General features: G+C 39.2%; 1 protein-coding gene and 1 long non-coding RNA gene across 2 annotated transcripts in view; one reads left to right on the top strand and one right to left on the bottom strand.

The window, feature by feature from the left end:
* Window positions 1–14,392, bottom strand: part of LOC116671930 (cadherin-10-like) — a 30,711-nt gene extending 16,319 nt beyond the window's left edge. The window contains 3 exon segments of the mRNA XM_032503412.1: window positions 288–582; window positions 8,388–8,729; window positions 14,123–14,392. Coding sequence (XP_032359303.1) covers window positions 288–582; window positions 8,388–8,597 — 505 coding nt within the window. The 5' untranslated portion in view covers window positions 8,598–8,729; window positions 14,123–14,392.
* Window positions 14,272–17,832, top strand: part of LOC116671931 (uncharacterized) — a 14,703-nt gene continuing 11,142 nt past the window's right edge. The window contains exons 1-2 of the long non-coding RNA XR_004327413.1: window positions 14,272–14,282; window positions 16,042–16,046. This is a non-coding gene — a long non-coding RNA (uncharacterized LOC116671931). The remainder of the gene's footprint in view (window positions 14,283–16,041; window positions 16,047–17,832) is intronic.

Raw genomic sequence — 17,832 nt, 5'->3', positions numbered from 1 at the left:
TGTGGCTGCAACCTATTATTACTGAATTTATAGGTTTATCTGTGGGTTATTTTCTAGATTGTTTATTCCACTGAAATAACAAAAGTAAAATGCAACAAAAAATTATTTTTCGCTATAGTCTATGGGGGCTTCTTATAATTGCATGTTTTGTCCAACTAACAGCCCAATCAACAGTTTACAATATCAAACATGGAAAAGCAGCAAATAACAAATCGGAAAACGTTGGGCATTTGTGCCGGGAAAAATCCAGCCATCTTTAAAAAAATCTAAAACGAATCATAACTTACCAACTTCAGACATTTCAGGAACACTGGCGAAGTAGATTTCCTTTGCAAACCTTGGCTCGTTGTCGTTAATATCGTGGATTTTTATGTTAAATTCAGTGTCAGGCTCCAGCTCTGCATTGGTTTTCCTGTCCAGGACCTTTGCAATGAGCGTGTACATAGCTTTCTCTTCCCTGTCCAGCCTCTTGGTGGCATGAATATCCCCAGACTTCTCATCAATCAGGAACAGGGTGCCTGCCCCTTCTCCAGTCAAAACATACCTCACATTGCCATCACCTTTGTCCATGTTGGAGTGCAGCTGAAAAGTAAAGAGACACATTTTATACATTAAGTCAAACTTGTACAAAAACATTACATTACAAGTCATCTAGTTGACGCTTTTATCCAAAGCGACTTTCAATTGCTATATATATATATATATATATATATATATATATATATATCTCAGAGGCTGCATGCCTCTGGAGCAGCTAGAGGTTAAGTGTCTTGCTCAGGGACACATTGGTTGATGTTCGCGGTGGAAATCAAACCCAGGTCTCCCACACCAAAGGCATGTGTCATATTCACAGTGCCATCACCACCCCATACAGCAATGTTGTATGGGGGTTGTAATTGCACAATCTTCTTGTGTGTACTTCAGACTAGAAAACACTCTATTGACATTTTGTGTAACCAATGGAAACAGTGCATTGCTGTTAAAAATTAAATTAAACAAAGAGAAAAAAAGAGTTATCCAGGATATTTACAGATCCTAAACCTTGCCCTTGAACACCTCTCCACATAATAAAAAAATCCTTGGCTCCCTTGTTGCTAACATCAAACCTATTTGCAAGGAGGTGTTTTTTTTTACTGTGGCTAAAAAGAAGATACTTAAATAGTAAAAAGACAAAATGAATTCATGTTTGGCCATGGGTCTCCCAGTTTAGGAGTATTCCCAAATTTGTTATTGTTTTTAGGCAATACTGAGAAAAAGTTTTTTTCTACATAGCTTAAATTTTAGCTTAATGCCTTGGTTGCCAATTCTCTTTTTTATTTTATTTTTTTATTTAACTATTATTTATCTAACTATTGTATGCATCAGTTTCAGGTAACATTTGGGAACTTTTCTCTTTGATACATTTTTTCTTTATCTAGTTGCGGCTGTATCTCGCCACTTGGGTTAGTTTGTTTTCTTCATCCCCGAGTTCATTCACATAACATGCAGTAAATAAACAGTGCATGCTACATAACTTCCTTGGGAATGAATAAATTGAATCTACTGTACTGGTTGGCCAAGGGGGCCTCCACTACATTTACACCATAATCGAGATGTATGAAAACCTTGTGCCACTCCTTTGAATGCTGAAATGATGCCCTGAACCCACTCAGGGATCTATCTCTTTCACTCTCAGAACAGAACATTGCTTTGGCACCCACAGTGTCAAGTGTGACATACTCCATTTGCTCAGCTCAAATTAGTCTTAGATTGCTCTTCCAAATTGTGCCTTTGAAAAAATGATGAAAACCTGACCTACAGCAACAATTGCTAAAATTAGTCACCTATGACCTATCCATCACCTTGACCAAGTGTCATGGAGGAGTAACGGCGGCATACTGTGACAGACACTTGATTCAAGCTCATTACTGTACTGGATCTGTCAGCAGATATATTTAGAGCACCATCTCATGGGTTCACATTTCAAATGACATGAAGTTAGGGACACAGATGTACAGTACGCCAGCAACTTATTAATATTAATGTCGGCGTGCTGTGAGGAAACTAATTATTTTTTTTACCCCCACAGTTGGAAGAGGGATGTCAACGGTACAACTTTGAATGGAAATTAGAAATGTATTGCTCGCTATTCCCAGGCAAATGGGACGCATGCGAAAACAAGATGCTGTCAAGTTTAAATCAACAATATGCGCAGTATTTGGCGTTTGTTTTGGAAAATATTTTGATGCACATGTACTCCATTATCCGTAGTCCATAAAGAGGAATATCAGTCATTCAGAATTGTCACATGTAATTGTGTTCAAGGGACAGACTATTCATTGTTTGTGGATATGAATTCTCTCCGGAGCTGTGATTTATGAGATGTTATAGATGGGAAGGCTGCTACTGCTATTGACTTCAAATGGCAGGCTAGTTATGGTGAGCAGTAGGGTGTCTGTATGAATTTATTCATTCAGATCGGTTTGATATATGTGGTATGTGCATTTACTCCCAGGAAGAAAAAAAAACTGTGTATAGTCACCTTTTTTCTACCTTGAAATTCATTGTCTATGTAGTGGTACTGTATATTGGCTGCAGTATTAGGACATACACTAAGCAATGCTGGACAAATGTCAATAATAATGTTCAGAACTGTTGCCATTCAAAGACACCTCTATGCTTCCTGTGTGATAATTAGCCCAATACAATTTCCGAGACAGACCACAAGAATTGCATTCCTCCAAATCTTTTGATTGTTTTCTTCGGTAGTTTTCATCTGATTATTACCATATTTCCAGTCGTGCTTGTTAATCCTGTAAAAAGGAACCCGAGAAGCAACAAACAACGAGCCATCAAAGGAGCCTGCACCCTATGCAGCCAAGCTGTCTACGGGATAATGGGAACTGTACAGTCTTTGTAGAACTTTGTGGTATGCATTTTACATATTCCTGCTATACTTGGGGACATCTAAGCCCTTACCTCCCACTTTTGCTAATTATTGGATGTCTGCTGTCAACGTCCTAATCATGGATGGGTAAACAGCTCTTCTTTCCATAGATTTCTTACTGAGTGGTAGTGCATATAAGGAGACCTTTTGCAGAAGTAAGCAATGTGTACCAAGTCATTATGAGATGACACGCCATCTAAAAAATAATGGCACTCCTGTACATCTAAATCAACCAGCAACGTGGACGTTTTACGATTTGATTGCAGCAGGGATGTCTTAGACTGGGTAAACCCCGCCCAGTCTGCCGGCGAGTTGATTTCGCCCTGCAGCTCGGTCTGGAAACCTGTACGTTTATCTATCCTGCTTCCGTTCACAATTTTGCTGGAACCAATCACAAACTGGCTCATCTACCTGGCGCCCTATTGGCGGGTTTAACACAATGACGATAGAGAAGCGACCAAGCAGCTTCTTGTTTACATGCAACATAGCGCCCACCGAACGCCAAAGTCATTTGAAATATGCCTGTTGATCACGCCTCTTGATTGATCACCAATGCTCCATCTTAAATCATAAAAGATTGAGCTTGGTCTGGTGATAGCCAGACTAGGGATGTCTCATAGAAATTGGTAATAATAGATTCAGCGTAGTGACTTAAAGTGTAGTAACCAAGCTAAATTGATTTTGATTGACATATACCAAAGGCAAGGTTTACATGTTAAAGTAAACTAAACTCTGCACCTAACATGTATTGCAAATATGTTACATCTAGTACAGCTAGAAAAATGATTATTGATACACTTGACAAAGTGTGCCACAAAGTGTCTTCCACACAGCCTTAAGAAAATCAAATGTTAGCACTATACCGCACTACATTTGCAGAGATTTAGTGGCTCTCCTTTCAAGGCCTTGCAGCACAAACACAGCCTTTTCAAGGCCTTACAACAGAAGCACAGAAGAGAGCCTTGATGAGTTAAATCGCCTTGCACAAACACTGAGGAATTGTCAGTAAAGCGGCAAAATCATTGGCAATTCTTGTCAGGTCTCTGGTAAGCATTGCTCGCTGCTGCAAAGAGGAGATAGCAAAATAGAGTGCAGAATGGATACAGAATAATTACTCTCCTTCCCTCTTTCCCTCTGTCTCTTAAGACATAGGCAAACATTCTTTACAATTGGGACACCAAACTATAATGTATATTATGCAGGTTAAAGTTGCAGCTAACAATATCTCCAGAATGCTTTGTAGTTTTCAGAGCTCTGCAAAATTCATGCAAAAATGTATCAAACAAGGCCTTGTGAAATCTCAAGGAGACTTATTGGCAAAAATATTAACACAACAAAGTGAGCTACCTTGAATTTTCTAATTTAGAGCAGCACGTTTCCTTTCCAAAGCACAAGACAATACAGTGTATCGGGGGTTTAATAGGATTTAGTTCACTTCAAGCACATCACTCAAATGCTCCAAAATCCAAAGTTTGTGGTTGTATTGCTCCACATTGCAAGTGTTCACACTTCACAGCCCTGCTTAAGAAGTAGGGCACCACAGCTGCACACACTGAGTGCTCACACTCATTGATGGCCCCGTGAAAGTCAGTTAAAATGAGATTTAAGGGATTTAAGCTTGATACATTGCACAGCCACTGCATAGCATATTTACAATCACTAAATACACCATGCTCTTTTTTCAGTGTTGACAATAGCTGCTGAGTAAGTGCTCCAAACCTTACTCTTGCTAATGCAGTTATTTTTCTTACGATTCTGTGAGGTATCCGTCAGCACCACTCAAAATGTAGGCTTCAAAGCAGCATGCATTTTGAACACCTTGATAAGCAATATGAGCTGCATTTGTTATATGGTGCAGTCCCAGTGGTGCACTGCCTCCATTTCAGTTAAAAAGTGAGCTAGACAAGAGTGTGGCTGTTCTTTACATCAGATTTGATTGCCGTAATCAAGAAATCAACTTCAATTGACAGTGAGTGAGTGTGTGTGGGCTGATTGGAGAGGTTTGGTTGGATGTGAAATAAACAAGGTTTCCCACAGTGCACTGCAAAGGCCATTAAATGATCTTTATGAGGAGGGCCATCAAGGCCGTGATGGCTTTGTGCCGGGCATGAGAGTGGTTTTTGCATTTGGTCTCTTGTTTTTTTTGCTCTCCGTCCATCTACCTCTCTTATTTGTTTGTCTGTCTACCATTGTCATTGTCCTCCCATTTTTTTCTATTGCTGTATCTATAAGTAATTTTCTTTGTCCACAAAATTTCACAAAATGGTAAAAAAAAAAAAGGCCATTATAATTGCTCAGGGCCTAAGGCGGTGTCTTGAAATTGCTTGTTTTTTTCTAACAGTCCACAAGCCGAAGAAAATCAATTAACACTTACACAAACCAATGGCAGGCAGCATAACTTGTTTGGCCTTTTTGCTCATGAAATTACAAAAACGGTTACATTGTAAAAAATAAATAAATAAATTATTATATAATATATAATATATATATATATATATATATATATATATATAGTGGAATCCTTTTCTGTGTATTTACTTCTTGATGAATTGACTGGACTTGAATCATCGCACCTCTAATATCTTTCTATCAACTTGTTTTCTATCAACTTGCAACTTGTTTTTAGGGCTTTAACTAATGCCTATTTTCATTATTGATCAATGTGCCCACTTATTTCTTAATTAACTTAAGAAAGGGTGGAATGAAATGGCATTCACAATTTCTCAGAGGCCATGGCAATGTCGTCATCATTCTTGTTTTGTCTGTGTCAAAATTTACAGTAAAACCTTCAGATATTAAGTGTAGGAAAACAACAAATTGAGAATATATTGCATTTGTGCATGGGGAATTATTTCACTGTTGATTAACTTGATCGCTTATTTTCAATCCATCCATTCTTTGATTTGGTCTCTATATTTATGTATCTATCCTTACACTTGTTCTCCATATCATCTCTGTCGCCGTTCCCGGTCTGTCTCTCTGTCTAAAACTCTAAAGTTTAACTGATTGAATTAGCGATATGGATCACTGAAGCTCCTTCTGTAAAGCAGAATGGCAGTATGTGTCTGCACAATGCCCCCCCACACCCTCTCCAGTAATTTATTACAGCCGCATGTTTTTCTGACAGTTTAATAGTGAATGATATTGGACACAGGAAGAGTAGGGAACTGGTGATGTGATTGCTGTCACGGCACAGAAGTTGGGCGCCAGAGAGCATCAAAGAGTCGCACCAGTCACCGGCATATCAAGGAATGGCCCCATTTATAGTTAGCATTTGCTTTGCTGCCTCATTACATAACACAGCTAGGTGAATTTCATTGGCCTTTTTTGATTGATATGTTTTCTTCATCCTCCTTCTCTCCATATTCCATTTATTTTTGCTGTACCTTTCCTTTCACCACATCAGGATGATGGTTTTTTTCAAAAGAAGTTGTCATATCCCCCTACTCAACCTTGCACAAGACACTTGTTTACTCCGGAGAATGAGGTGTGTGATGAAAGCCAGCTTCTTCTGAGAAAATTGGCTGTCGACAGTCACCTCATTTCCCTCCCTCGAGTTGATAACTGTAGCGTTCCCCATCACACCTGTCTTTATAGTGCTAGCATGGGTGAGCTGACAAGAACCTCTCTAATCTGGGCGCGAGGGGAGGAGGAGCATTGTCCTGAAACTCTCCTTTTTTTACTCTGATTATAAGGAGAAAAGTGTCTTGCGAGAGCTGCATTTTCTGAAACATCCCTTCTGACATCTGAGACTGGTTTTAAAAGTATGCATGTTTTGAGTCTGATTTGCCTTGGCCTGGTATTGATTATTGAATTTGTACCCAATCTGTGGTTGTGTGTTATTGTTTTTTCAAATCACCCATTGAATTACAGTATTTGTCCAACTCGTATACAAAGTAAAGTAGCTCCTTCAAATGCAGTTGCATGTTTGTCTCTCAGGAACGTGTTATGTTACGGTGAACACTTTGTGAAAGTATGTAGCATTTGATTGCAGTTAGAGAGCAGCAGGCATTGCTTTCTACTAAATTTATTTTATTTTTCTCTTCGCCGTGTGTTACAATGTTTATGTACCTCTGGGACTGGGTATCATTTAAAAAAAAATGTGGGCACCTCACGATTCCAATTCAGAGGTCAACGATTCGATTTTAAACTGATTATTGATTATCAAAAAAACATTTTATTTACATTTCCATGCACGTTTTAAAAAAATAAATCTGAGTTTGTTAGATTTTGACATTTATTTGTCCCACACAGGTTTTAATGAAATGTTTTCTCTACTGAGGTTTTTATTGTGTAGTCATTCCATGCTTACGCCTTAAACATGCTGAGTCACCTTCTCCCAACAGTGATCCTCCACGTCAGAGGCTGAGTCATGTTTAAAGGTGGAGAATTGGCTTATGAAAATGAACACATTTAAAAAAAAGATTAAAATAAATAACTTATCATAAACGAGGATTGAATCGTTCTAGAGAGAATCACGATGCATTTAAGAATCAATATTTTTCCCCACCCCTGTGGTACCAAAGCTGTCACCACTGTTTCCTGAGTGATACTTTTTTCAATAACCATTTCATAAAATCAATTTTAACAAAAGGAAATTACAACAATAAGCGTTACGGCACGTATATGTGTACATCTGTCCAGCCCTGTCTCTGTGTGTAACGTAGAGTTTTTCCTGTGTGTCTGTATGACGTGTAACAAGAGACAGCCAATCAGCAGCATTATTACATCTTGGTAGAAGCATGCTGCATTCTTATTGGCTTGCTGACGCTGATGAGATTTTCTCCTTAGGTATCTAAACGTGGTATTGAATGACGAGACATTTTTCGATACTGGATACTTAGTAGGCAATTTGGTTGGTGCATAATAAAGTTTTGAATTTGGTACCCACTCCTATAGGACTGGGTACCAAATTCTATATTTTGGTTTTACCAAATGGACCTCTTTATTTGGACATTTTGATATGAAGAAAAATGATTTTCTTTTGAATAAGGCTTGCCAACAGGGAGCTTCAGCTCATGACTCATGTACCCTTGGTATTATTGACTGATTTGAGCAGTGGTGGGAAGCTCGTCTGATGAAAATGATTTCATATTTAATGTTAAAAAAAAATACACCTTGTGTTTTGGGTATTGAGGAAATATTAATTTGATTATTAATGGCCCAACATCTGCACAACAATACATCAATGTCATTTTGATTTTAAATATACAGTAATAGTACGTTTTTTTTTAAACTGAGCAAACCATGTGATTAAAAGTACTTTCCAAAAAGGAGTGTTCAAGGCTGTAGGACGGGAGTTTCTGTGCACTCGTTGTGTATCTGATAGCTCCAGTTAACTATGCCTGTAACAGCCAGATTTCTGGCAGCCCATTTGTCTTCAGCCAATTACATCAAACACTACTTCAACAAGCTAAACCTTCTATAATTAGTCTGCAGACAATGTGTTTAAACACGGTACCTTGCCGACATATTGATGGTCATTTCCTGCATACTCCTCCAGCAGAAAGAATTGATTCCACATCCATCCACGTTTGGAGCGCTGAAGAATCCTGCCATCACTCTCTGGCATCCCAAACAGATTCCCAATATTCCCACGTGTGAAAGGAAGGGCAGTAGTGGGCCACAGGATAGAGAGCATCAGGAGAAGCAGAACCTGATTGGTTATCATGGTATCCAATCAGCTGGGAAATGTGCTGGATGACTTCTGAATTATGGTAATGAGCTTCTGATAGGATGCACACTGGAAGACAGTGTCAACAGAACAGACATTGTATTCCTCTCTTTGATGTCCTTCGGATCCCTGTGAAAAGAGGACACTTTAGTGAAGAAGGACTTTTTATGACACTTGTGGATCTCCTTTATAACAAGTTTCAAACCCTAGCCAGTTAAGATCCATTGGGGCAGATTGCGGACTACCATAGGGCATCACTTACACAAAATGCCGTTTCTGTATGCCATTTGTCTATTTCAATTTGGGCTTTATCAGCGCAGCAGCTAATTCTGCTGTTACCAAATGTGCATTGTGCGAGTGAAGGAGCGTTTCCCTGTCCTAATTCTGGAATTGGATTTGTCTAAAATGAATAAACTAAAAAAAAAAACATTTAAATATAGTGGTTGTTTAATGAAAAAGTACAAATTAATGAACATTATTCTAAAACGATTAAACCCTTATTTAGATACCTATTTGGGTAGACTAGTTTAATGAAATTTAAATAGTCTAATGATGAGAAAGTATGCAAAGCTAATGCAGTAGGGGTCATTAGACAAACTTCTAAGGGCGTGATTAATGATTGAAAAAAAATATATATAAAAGCCACTGCAATCTAAATGTGTCAACAGGGCACTGCTATCGTCACAGCACATTTGTCAAATTAAGTTTACTCACTGCAGCTACCTGGCACATTACTGATGATGCACAAACACTGAGTGTATTTTAATAGCTACATACAGGCTTGTCTAGGAGCACAATGGCCAAAGACACCACTGTAAAACACTCGACTGACACTAACGTTTTATTTGTAACTTCTGCTGTGGGGGTAATAGATCTCCCCCCCCCCAGGCTTTGTGACTGTGATAAGGTATTTTGTGGTATTGGTAGTCTTCCATTGTCACTTAGGCTGTGTCACTGGCACGACTCGTCCTGATAGGTAATTTGGGTGTGCATGCATAATTCATGGTCTTTTGGAAGTTAATCCTAATAAATCTTGCCTCTCTTGCTAAAAGAGCCTATTTAGTAGGGTTCCCGTATGAGGGCTAGAGGACCAGAGGTAGCCTGACAAGCACTCACTGTGTACCTCAGGGTATGCTGTATAAAGTTGGGCACATGCTACTTTAGCAATCCCTCTGCTTTTGTTCGGAGCTCTTAAATCAGGACAGTATCATCAGTGGAAGTATTCACATGAACAAAGGGCGTTTTACTCTCTATGGACAAATTAGTATTATGGTCCCATTGATGAAAGTGAAGTACGGAATATAAATGAATGTAATCCTGAATAGAAAATGAAATAACCTAATGAGATCTCAACCTAAAACATTGCTCACTCGGATCTTTCTTAGAAACTCAGACCAGCTTTGTTCAGTTAAATCTGTTAAATCTGCGATACTTTCTTAGTCTTATGAATACTTTTTGATTGAGTTGATCAAAGTTTGTTATGGATGAACATTGTCATTAGGGCTAAAGTAAAGCACACCAATCGATATCTCTGGGTACTCACTACCTGAAGCAGCGTGGGAGACTTGCCCAAACTCCGACCTAATCAGGCTGGCATTTAGTTAATGTGCTTGACTTTTTTTTTTTTTTTCTACTGCCACTTTTACTATTTTTACTTTGTTGCCTTTTTATTTATTTTTTTATTCTCTCCTTATGACCTTCTCTTATGCATGTTGTTATGTCTGTTTAAGTTGTTTTTTATTTAATTGTTTTGCTTTGTTACCACATTGTGAAGCACTTTAAGCTGCATTCAATTGTATGAAAGGTACTATGCAAATAGTTATTAACATTATTATTAAACCTTTGAATAATCTATAAACCTGTTACAAGAGTATGAAATACAGCTGTATGTCTTTCTCTGATGCCAAGACATGAATTTTAATTTTGTCAATGTATTGCTTCAGTAGAAGCGATAAAATATAGACACTACATAAATATAGGTAGTGTTGTAAATTGCTGATCGCTGCAACATTTTCTTTTTTTATTTCTTGTGCATGCCCATAATGGGGCATGAATGTGACACGTGCGTTCCCGAAATCAGGAAACGCCGCCTCGCAATTAATCTAGTCTGATGCTTGTGATTGCATTTTCTAATTATCATTCCAGCCTGCCCTTGAGTTTTAATAGCATTCTGGATATTAATCTTTGATGTGGTGTGCCTATTAAGCATTAGGCCAGTGTGTCTTTTCAGAATTCTTCCAAACACTCCATTAAAGGATGAGTGAGCTTGCTGAATCAATGCCAGATCCTATAGACTTGCTGAAATATCTCAACTCATTTAGCCTATTAAATAGTGTAGTTTGTTACAAAAAAAAATATATATATATATATATGTGTATGTATGATTAAATTAAGTTGTAGACAGCTTAAATAGCTTGGCATTAAAAAACTGAGATGTGAACGGACCAAATTGTTGAATATGTTTTTTAAAGTGTTGTCTAGGGTTGTTATTCTTAATCGTGGCTAAGACACATTCTGGCGAGAGCGCCGCTGTGCTCCATTTCTGTAATCTGCAAAATTATACATTCTTGTTTTGCTGAATAAGAAGATCTTTGATCAGATATAAACTAGCTGTTCATCAGGATATTCTTCCCAAAAAAGCACAGCCTCGCACATTAGTCTGTATAAATCTGTATGCATGCATCCCAAAAATTGAACGCGCAGGCTTACCCACGAACATTAAAACTAAGCACTTTCATGCCTTCTTTGAATTCAGCAGGACAATAAATATGTGCTGCAGAAGTCTAGTTTGGAAACCTTTTCAGGAGGTCTTGCATGCATGCATGATAAATTGATAATCCTTTATACATGGGAGAATATAAACGCCTAAATTGACCATCTGTCCTGTACAGACAGTTGCTTCAGCTTTGGCCCAGAGAAAACATACCACTCCGTTTGCATGGATTTAACTTAAAATTGCACTTTTACTATCCTACATATAAAGTTTCTTAATATGACATATTTCCCATTTAAAGCAAAGGGAAACTTTGCCTAAAGTAGTCAGTGGACTTAAGTCATGAGTCACATTCTGGGTAACATTTATTTCATGAAATGTTCTTGTAATATATTCCACATTGTTATAAAAAGCAGACACTTCTAAAATCCAAGCAAAGACACACGCAAAGAGCCAGAGTTGCATAAGGGTGGGGCGGCATGATTAAACATCTCCCATCCCAAAACCAAAGATCCACATTTAAAACTGCTGGCATTCAAACACCATTTTAGTTGGAGCCTTAAGTTGTTCTTTTGAGGAAATTCATCAAGTCACAATATTGTATGACAATTCTAAAGAAGAACAGACAGAGGTACTTTTAATCGGGCATGGTAAAGGAGAGTTGCAAGGTCACAAAACCGGTGCCATGAGCAGTCTTGATCATTTTTGTGTGCACTATTTATCCAACAACGTGATTCACGGCTGGCAAATGCAGCATTTTTACATTGTCAAACTAACCACACATGTGCGTTGGGTGCAAGACACTAGTGTTTTGTGATTGGCACTTTGAGTAGCTCGAGTGCTTTCTTGCTGGTGTTGACAGAGCAGCACAGACGGATGTATATCTAGCATTAGGGGCGTCGATGTACCAAGACGCAGCACCTGTACAAACCTCCACTTGGTGGAGCCCTAGACCTTCCCAAGTCTGCCTCCACTGGCTGCAGTCCTTGGCAAACCTCAGCAAGCTTTACTCATGTTTTGAAATCCTCTAAGCAATTTTGTGATACTGTGCACACTTCCTTGTTGAAAAGCTACTCTAAAAGTAAAAGGGCGGGCCTTTTTATTTTCTTGAAAGGTTTATTTTGACATTGGAGATGTAACTCCATTATTTAAAATAATGATTTTATTGAGATGGCTTTCAGGAGAGTGTATGCATTTTAACAAGGTAATAATAATCAATGAACCCACCCATATGTCTTGCCATAGATCTAACTATGTGAAGGACAGGCTTTCCAGGTCAGCATAAAAAAAATTCACTCTCACAAAAGATATTGCAAGGATATTCAAATGCTGGGGTTTAATTAAATCAGGCTAAAATGTCTGTATTAATACCATTAATTTGTCCAGAGAATAGTCCAATTTTGGTCTCCCGGATCCCTTTTTCCTCCCTAACATAAACAGTGTTTTCCAAATGAATATTCATGTTTAATCCATACAAAAACAGCTGTGTGAATGCTCATTAGAGCCTCTGTACATGTGTGGGAGAATGGATTTCCACCTCTTTTCATTTGAGCGCCGAAAGGTCACTTGATATCTAACAATAATTCAGGGAGCGTGTTCGTGGCTAATTTGCACTAAACAGTAATGGCGTTACATGGATGACCCGGTGCACAGCACACTACTACACCCTAATATATCACTTTGGTGACTGTAAAGCTGTCGGTGTGTGAGGCAGCACACCCGAGGTCTAGGCGCTTAGAGAGAGCGAAGAAGAGTAAGGGGTGGATTAAGTTTGTGCTGTGGAGGATATGCACATGTACGTACTCAGCAACACTCTTGGCTGCTTTCGCTGCACTGCTCGAACACCATGATAAACACCTTCATGCGTTTTTAGAGATATGAATGGTACAGTGCCTCTCCATCAAATCTGCCCAGAGCACATCACAAGTATGATTCACGCTCACTGCATCTCAGCAGACAGACAGATACGTCTACACACGCACACACGCACACACGCACACACACACACACACACACACACCACACACAGAGAACCTGGAATGGACACTTAAAACAGGTTCAAACACATATGCACATATACATATTCTTTACTTATTTATTTGTGTATAGATGTATACATTAATATATATATATATATATATATATATAATATGCACATAGCCAATCACATGCATCTACTCATGTAGATAACATGTATGGACATCCTCTATTGCACAGTATGGAATCCGAAAACCACTTTTGATTGGGTGAAAACGTCAGTACTAATACATAGAAAAGCACAGTACGACAAACATAACGTTACAAAGTTGCGTGTTATTTCCTGTGTGACAGGTGTCACAAGCTCACATGTCTTTTTTTTTCTTCCTTTTTTTTTATTAATTCAAAGGGAAGTAATATGCTAAAAAAGACTTAATAGTAGTAATGTTTAGGTTTGTTTTATCTGGTATCATTAATAAGCTAAAAGTTCTAATTTGCAACAGAAATCTACTGTGGTACTACCACGTACGTATTCTATTTTTTTCATTATCAAGCACATCTTGCACACAAATAAGATTATGACCGACAGGTACAAGATTAGTGCATTCGGACAGGACATCTATACATTTCCTGCTTCGGTCAATTTAGCTGTTATCGACCTCTTTGAAGTTGCAACACTTCTTTTGAGATGTTCTTATGAGATAGCCACAGTGCTGCGTTAGTCGGGCTCCGTCACAGCGGGGATAAAAAAAAAAAAAAATCATCCCCTGGAGTCTGGAGGCAGAAAAAATATAAATATGTCCTTTAACATTCAGCAGAAAAAAGCCCTTACCTTGTTGATTTTTACAGCTTAGCATCCATCTGTGTCACTGAGTGCACGGTACTGTGTTCCTACTCCTTAGCAGTGGAGAATCTGACTCCTCGCGGCAGTGCTTACATTCCAAGACTGACAACAGCACAGCTGGTGCGAGTGTGTATGGGTGTGTGTGTGTGTGTGTCTGAGCAAGAGAGAGCGAAATAAAGAGAGAGAGAGAGTCTCTTGCCTGCTTCCCTCACTCGCTCTATGCTTCTCTCTTTCTCTCTGCCCTCCCTCGCTCCATTCCTTTTCCCCGCTCTCTGGCTCCTCTCCCTTTCCTCCGCTACACTTTCTTTCTATCATCTCTCTCTCTCTCTCTCTCTCTCCCTCTCTCTCTGTCTTTCTCTGTTTCTCCCTCCCCCCCCCATCCCTTCTCTCTATCCCCTCCTCTCTCTTTCTCTAGCAGTGCATCACTTCTGGCGGTGGATGTCACCGAGGCTGAAGCTGAGGCGACTTTGCCCCTGATTGGCTGCCATTCACAAGTTGGCGATAAAGAAAAGGGAGAGAGAAAACAGGAAGATAGGCAAAGGGAAGGAAAAAGTGGGGGTGGGGTAAGGGGAGAAAATAGTGCCCTTACAACCCAGTGAGCATCAGTTGACTGTGGAATGGAGAAACAGGGGAGGTTAGAGAGGCTGAAGGCAAGGTTGGACACTGGGAAGGCGCAGAGTGTTTTCCTTTTTTTCATACTGTGAATGCATCCAGAAAGCTCTTTATAAGAGGCTGCGCTGAAAGCGACTGCTATGACGGATCGGCCGCATGATGTTTGATGTCTAAAGCAATCTGCCCCATCTAATCTTCTTTCAATGACAGTGGTATGAAGGGGAAAAAGGTCCATTGAAACTGTAATCAGCACACACGGTGGTGGTGTTGTGTGGTGTGTGTGTGTGTGTGGTGTGTGGTGTGTGGTGTGTGTGTGTGGTGTGTGTGTGTGTGTGTGTGTGTGTGTGTGTGTGTGTGTGTGTGTGTGTGTGTGTGTTGTGTGGTGTGTGTGTGTGTGGTGTGTGTTGCTCTGTTCATCTTCATTTTCGTCTCTTGCCCCGCTGACTTGGCCAGCAGTATGGGACAGGTGCCATGCAGTCCAGGCACTATGTCATCTCTTCTCATTACATGCTCCATGTTGGATGCATATCAATACGTCTCAATATAGCACGCGCTTATTGAGCGATACAGCATTTTAATTCAACTGAAGGGAATGGAGTGGGGCATAATTTATCATGGAGATTCTGAGAGGTGGGACAGAGAGGGACCGGGAGCAATGCGTCCTTAGATGCCGATATGCGTCCCCAACATGTACCTCGAGCAGATAAACGGTCGGCTGAAGTGACTTTGAAATGCACGGGATGCCACTCAGAGCTGCACTGTTGATGAATAATTTAAGAAAAGCAGCAGTTTCACTGGCCAACCTCATCTGAGCTCAAGTTTTATCTCTCAATATCACTGTGAATAGATTATCAGCTCAAGCTCTCTGCACCAGATAAATAAAAATGCAAACAGGCCAAACTAATTAACATCCAAACAAGCGAGGTAGCCTCCCTCTGATACCAAGCCAAGTCCTCAAACTCTATAATTCGCTCCCTCTTTGTGTTTATGGTGCTGGGAGATTAAGAAGTAGGTGTGTATTTCTTTTAATTTTCCATGTGTGCATATATTGGCTAGTGTACTCTGTTTGTATGTATGACTTTAAGAGGGGAGGTTTGTCGTGTTCACGTATACCTTTGTGTTTACGGGATCTGTGTGTGTGTGTGTGTGTGTGTGTGTGTGTGTGTGTGTGTGTGTGTGTGTGTGTGTGTGTGTGTGTGTGTGTGTGTGTGTGTGTGTGTGTGTGTGTGTGTGTGATGTTCCTTACTAACAAGCCACTGGGAAAAAAACAGGCTAATTTGTTCATCTCTGCATAGAATTAGTATTAATTTACCTGCCATCTACATCCCTGGGACATTAATAACTCTGTTGTTACGCAGCCCAAACAACTCTGTGCAAACATCAGAAAACGAGAACACGCATTGCACACAACTGGATCAGGAAATATATTAAAACATTTCATCTTTCAGAGCTACCATTCTCAAATACTGTACACAAAAAAAAATCCAACTTTTTTCATTTTTATTTCACACGCTATACTGGCAGACAATTGCCAAATTCCCATTGCTTTCTTGCTACCCTCATGATGAGGACTCCATTACATTAAATCAAAGTTTTCCAGGCTGAGGAAACAGCTTCCTTAAGTAGGGGTGTCTCCTGATCCTCTCCCAATTCTGTGTGTCGACTCCCATCAGCATCACTTTCTTGTTGCACTTGTATTCACCTCCACAGTCCTGGCTGCCGCTGATTAGCTCTCTGATTTCCCTTGCCTTCCCAAAGGAACGCTCAAGTGCGGATGTCTACCCACTGTTTGCTGTGCTAGCATAACAATTGCAGGTGCTGACAGGTTATTGATATAGCTCTCTGTATGGCAATGACAAGACCACATTAGCTGAGCAATGAAAACTCCAATCCTGTCTCCCTTTGGTGCTTTTACATTGCACGCAGCCACAAGATCCCTTACAAACTAACAAAGGGTGTACAAGTGGGCATGAAAAAAGGTTTCAGCTAAAAGCCATCATCAGCATAAGTGATGAGGCTTATGATGGCTTTTTAGCTGAAACATGTTTGCTTTTGCCTATATTAAGTGAGAAGACTACTTATCTGTGAGTGCCAGAGATTCATTGGTGATAGATCACATGGTGAAAATATGTCATTTCAAAGGATGGTCATTCACGTTGCCAAATAAACCATATTGTAAAGAAAAACTGTACAGTACGGTTTATTTAAGTCAATATTCCTTTACAGAAATACTTAACTGCCATGTATGCAGCTGTGCATTGTGGTTTTGGGGTTGGCTTCATCTCTGAGCGTTATTTGCAGTGAGAACTCCGTAGTGTTGGAATAGCTGAATCAAAGACAAGACTGACTATCAGTCAAGAAAAAAAAAAAAAAACGTTTTGTCAAGGCCGGAACTGAGTGAGCAAGTACTCTAGCTTTCGAAAATACAGCTAGTATAAGTATAACATCTGCAAGAAAACGTCTTACAAAGTGGCATTTGCTTATTTCTAGGGGAGTGTTAATCCTTGTGTTGTCTTTCCGTCGACCATGCAACTTGGTTTTCTGGGTTGAAATATTTTCTACATTTTTTTCTCAGTTTTTGTTAATTTTATTCCAATTTTTTTGTCCCTTTTTTGACATTTGTTTAATTATGTTTTAGTAAAAAAAAAATTAAATTCTTTTGTTTTTTCCAAAGTTTTTTTGATTTTTTTTTTGGTCACTTTTTCAGCGTTTAAAAAAATGTTTTTGTTGATTTTTTTATCTATTTTTTTCCTCCTTTTTCAGGTTTTTTTTTCCCAACATTTTTTACTTTTTTCAATGTTCTTTTGTCATAGTTCTGATATAGAAAGTTTTTGTAAACGGGTCAAATTTGACCCGAGGACAACCGGAGGGTTAAAGGTGCCCTGCCACACGTATTCCATTACTTGGTGTTAATGTCTGAAGTTCTACCATGGACACTGTAACATTTTTTTGTGTTAAAAATGTCTTGGTAGCCTTGTTTAAAGACAATCTAGACTTGTATAGAAAGCCTTCAGGAAGACTCAGCTCCATTTCTGCCAATTCTCATTAATATTCAATGAGCTAAGCTGCTTGACTCTGATTGGCTA

Source organism: Etheostoma spectabile, chromosome 22 (assembly GCF_008692095.1).
Source record: "Etheostoma spectabile isolate EspeVRDwgs_2016 chromosome 22, UIUC_Espe_1.0, whole genome shotgun sequence".
NCBI lineage: Eukaryota > Metazoa > Chordata > Actinopteri > Perciformes > Percidae > Etheostoma > Etheostoma spectabile.
The sequence above is the reverse complement of the archived record's forward strand: the minus strand, read 5'-3'. Positions and strand labels throughout refer to the sequence as shown.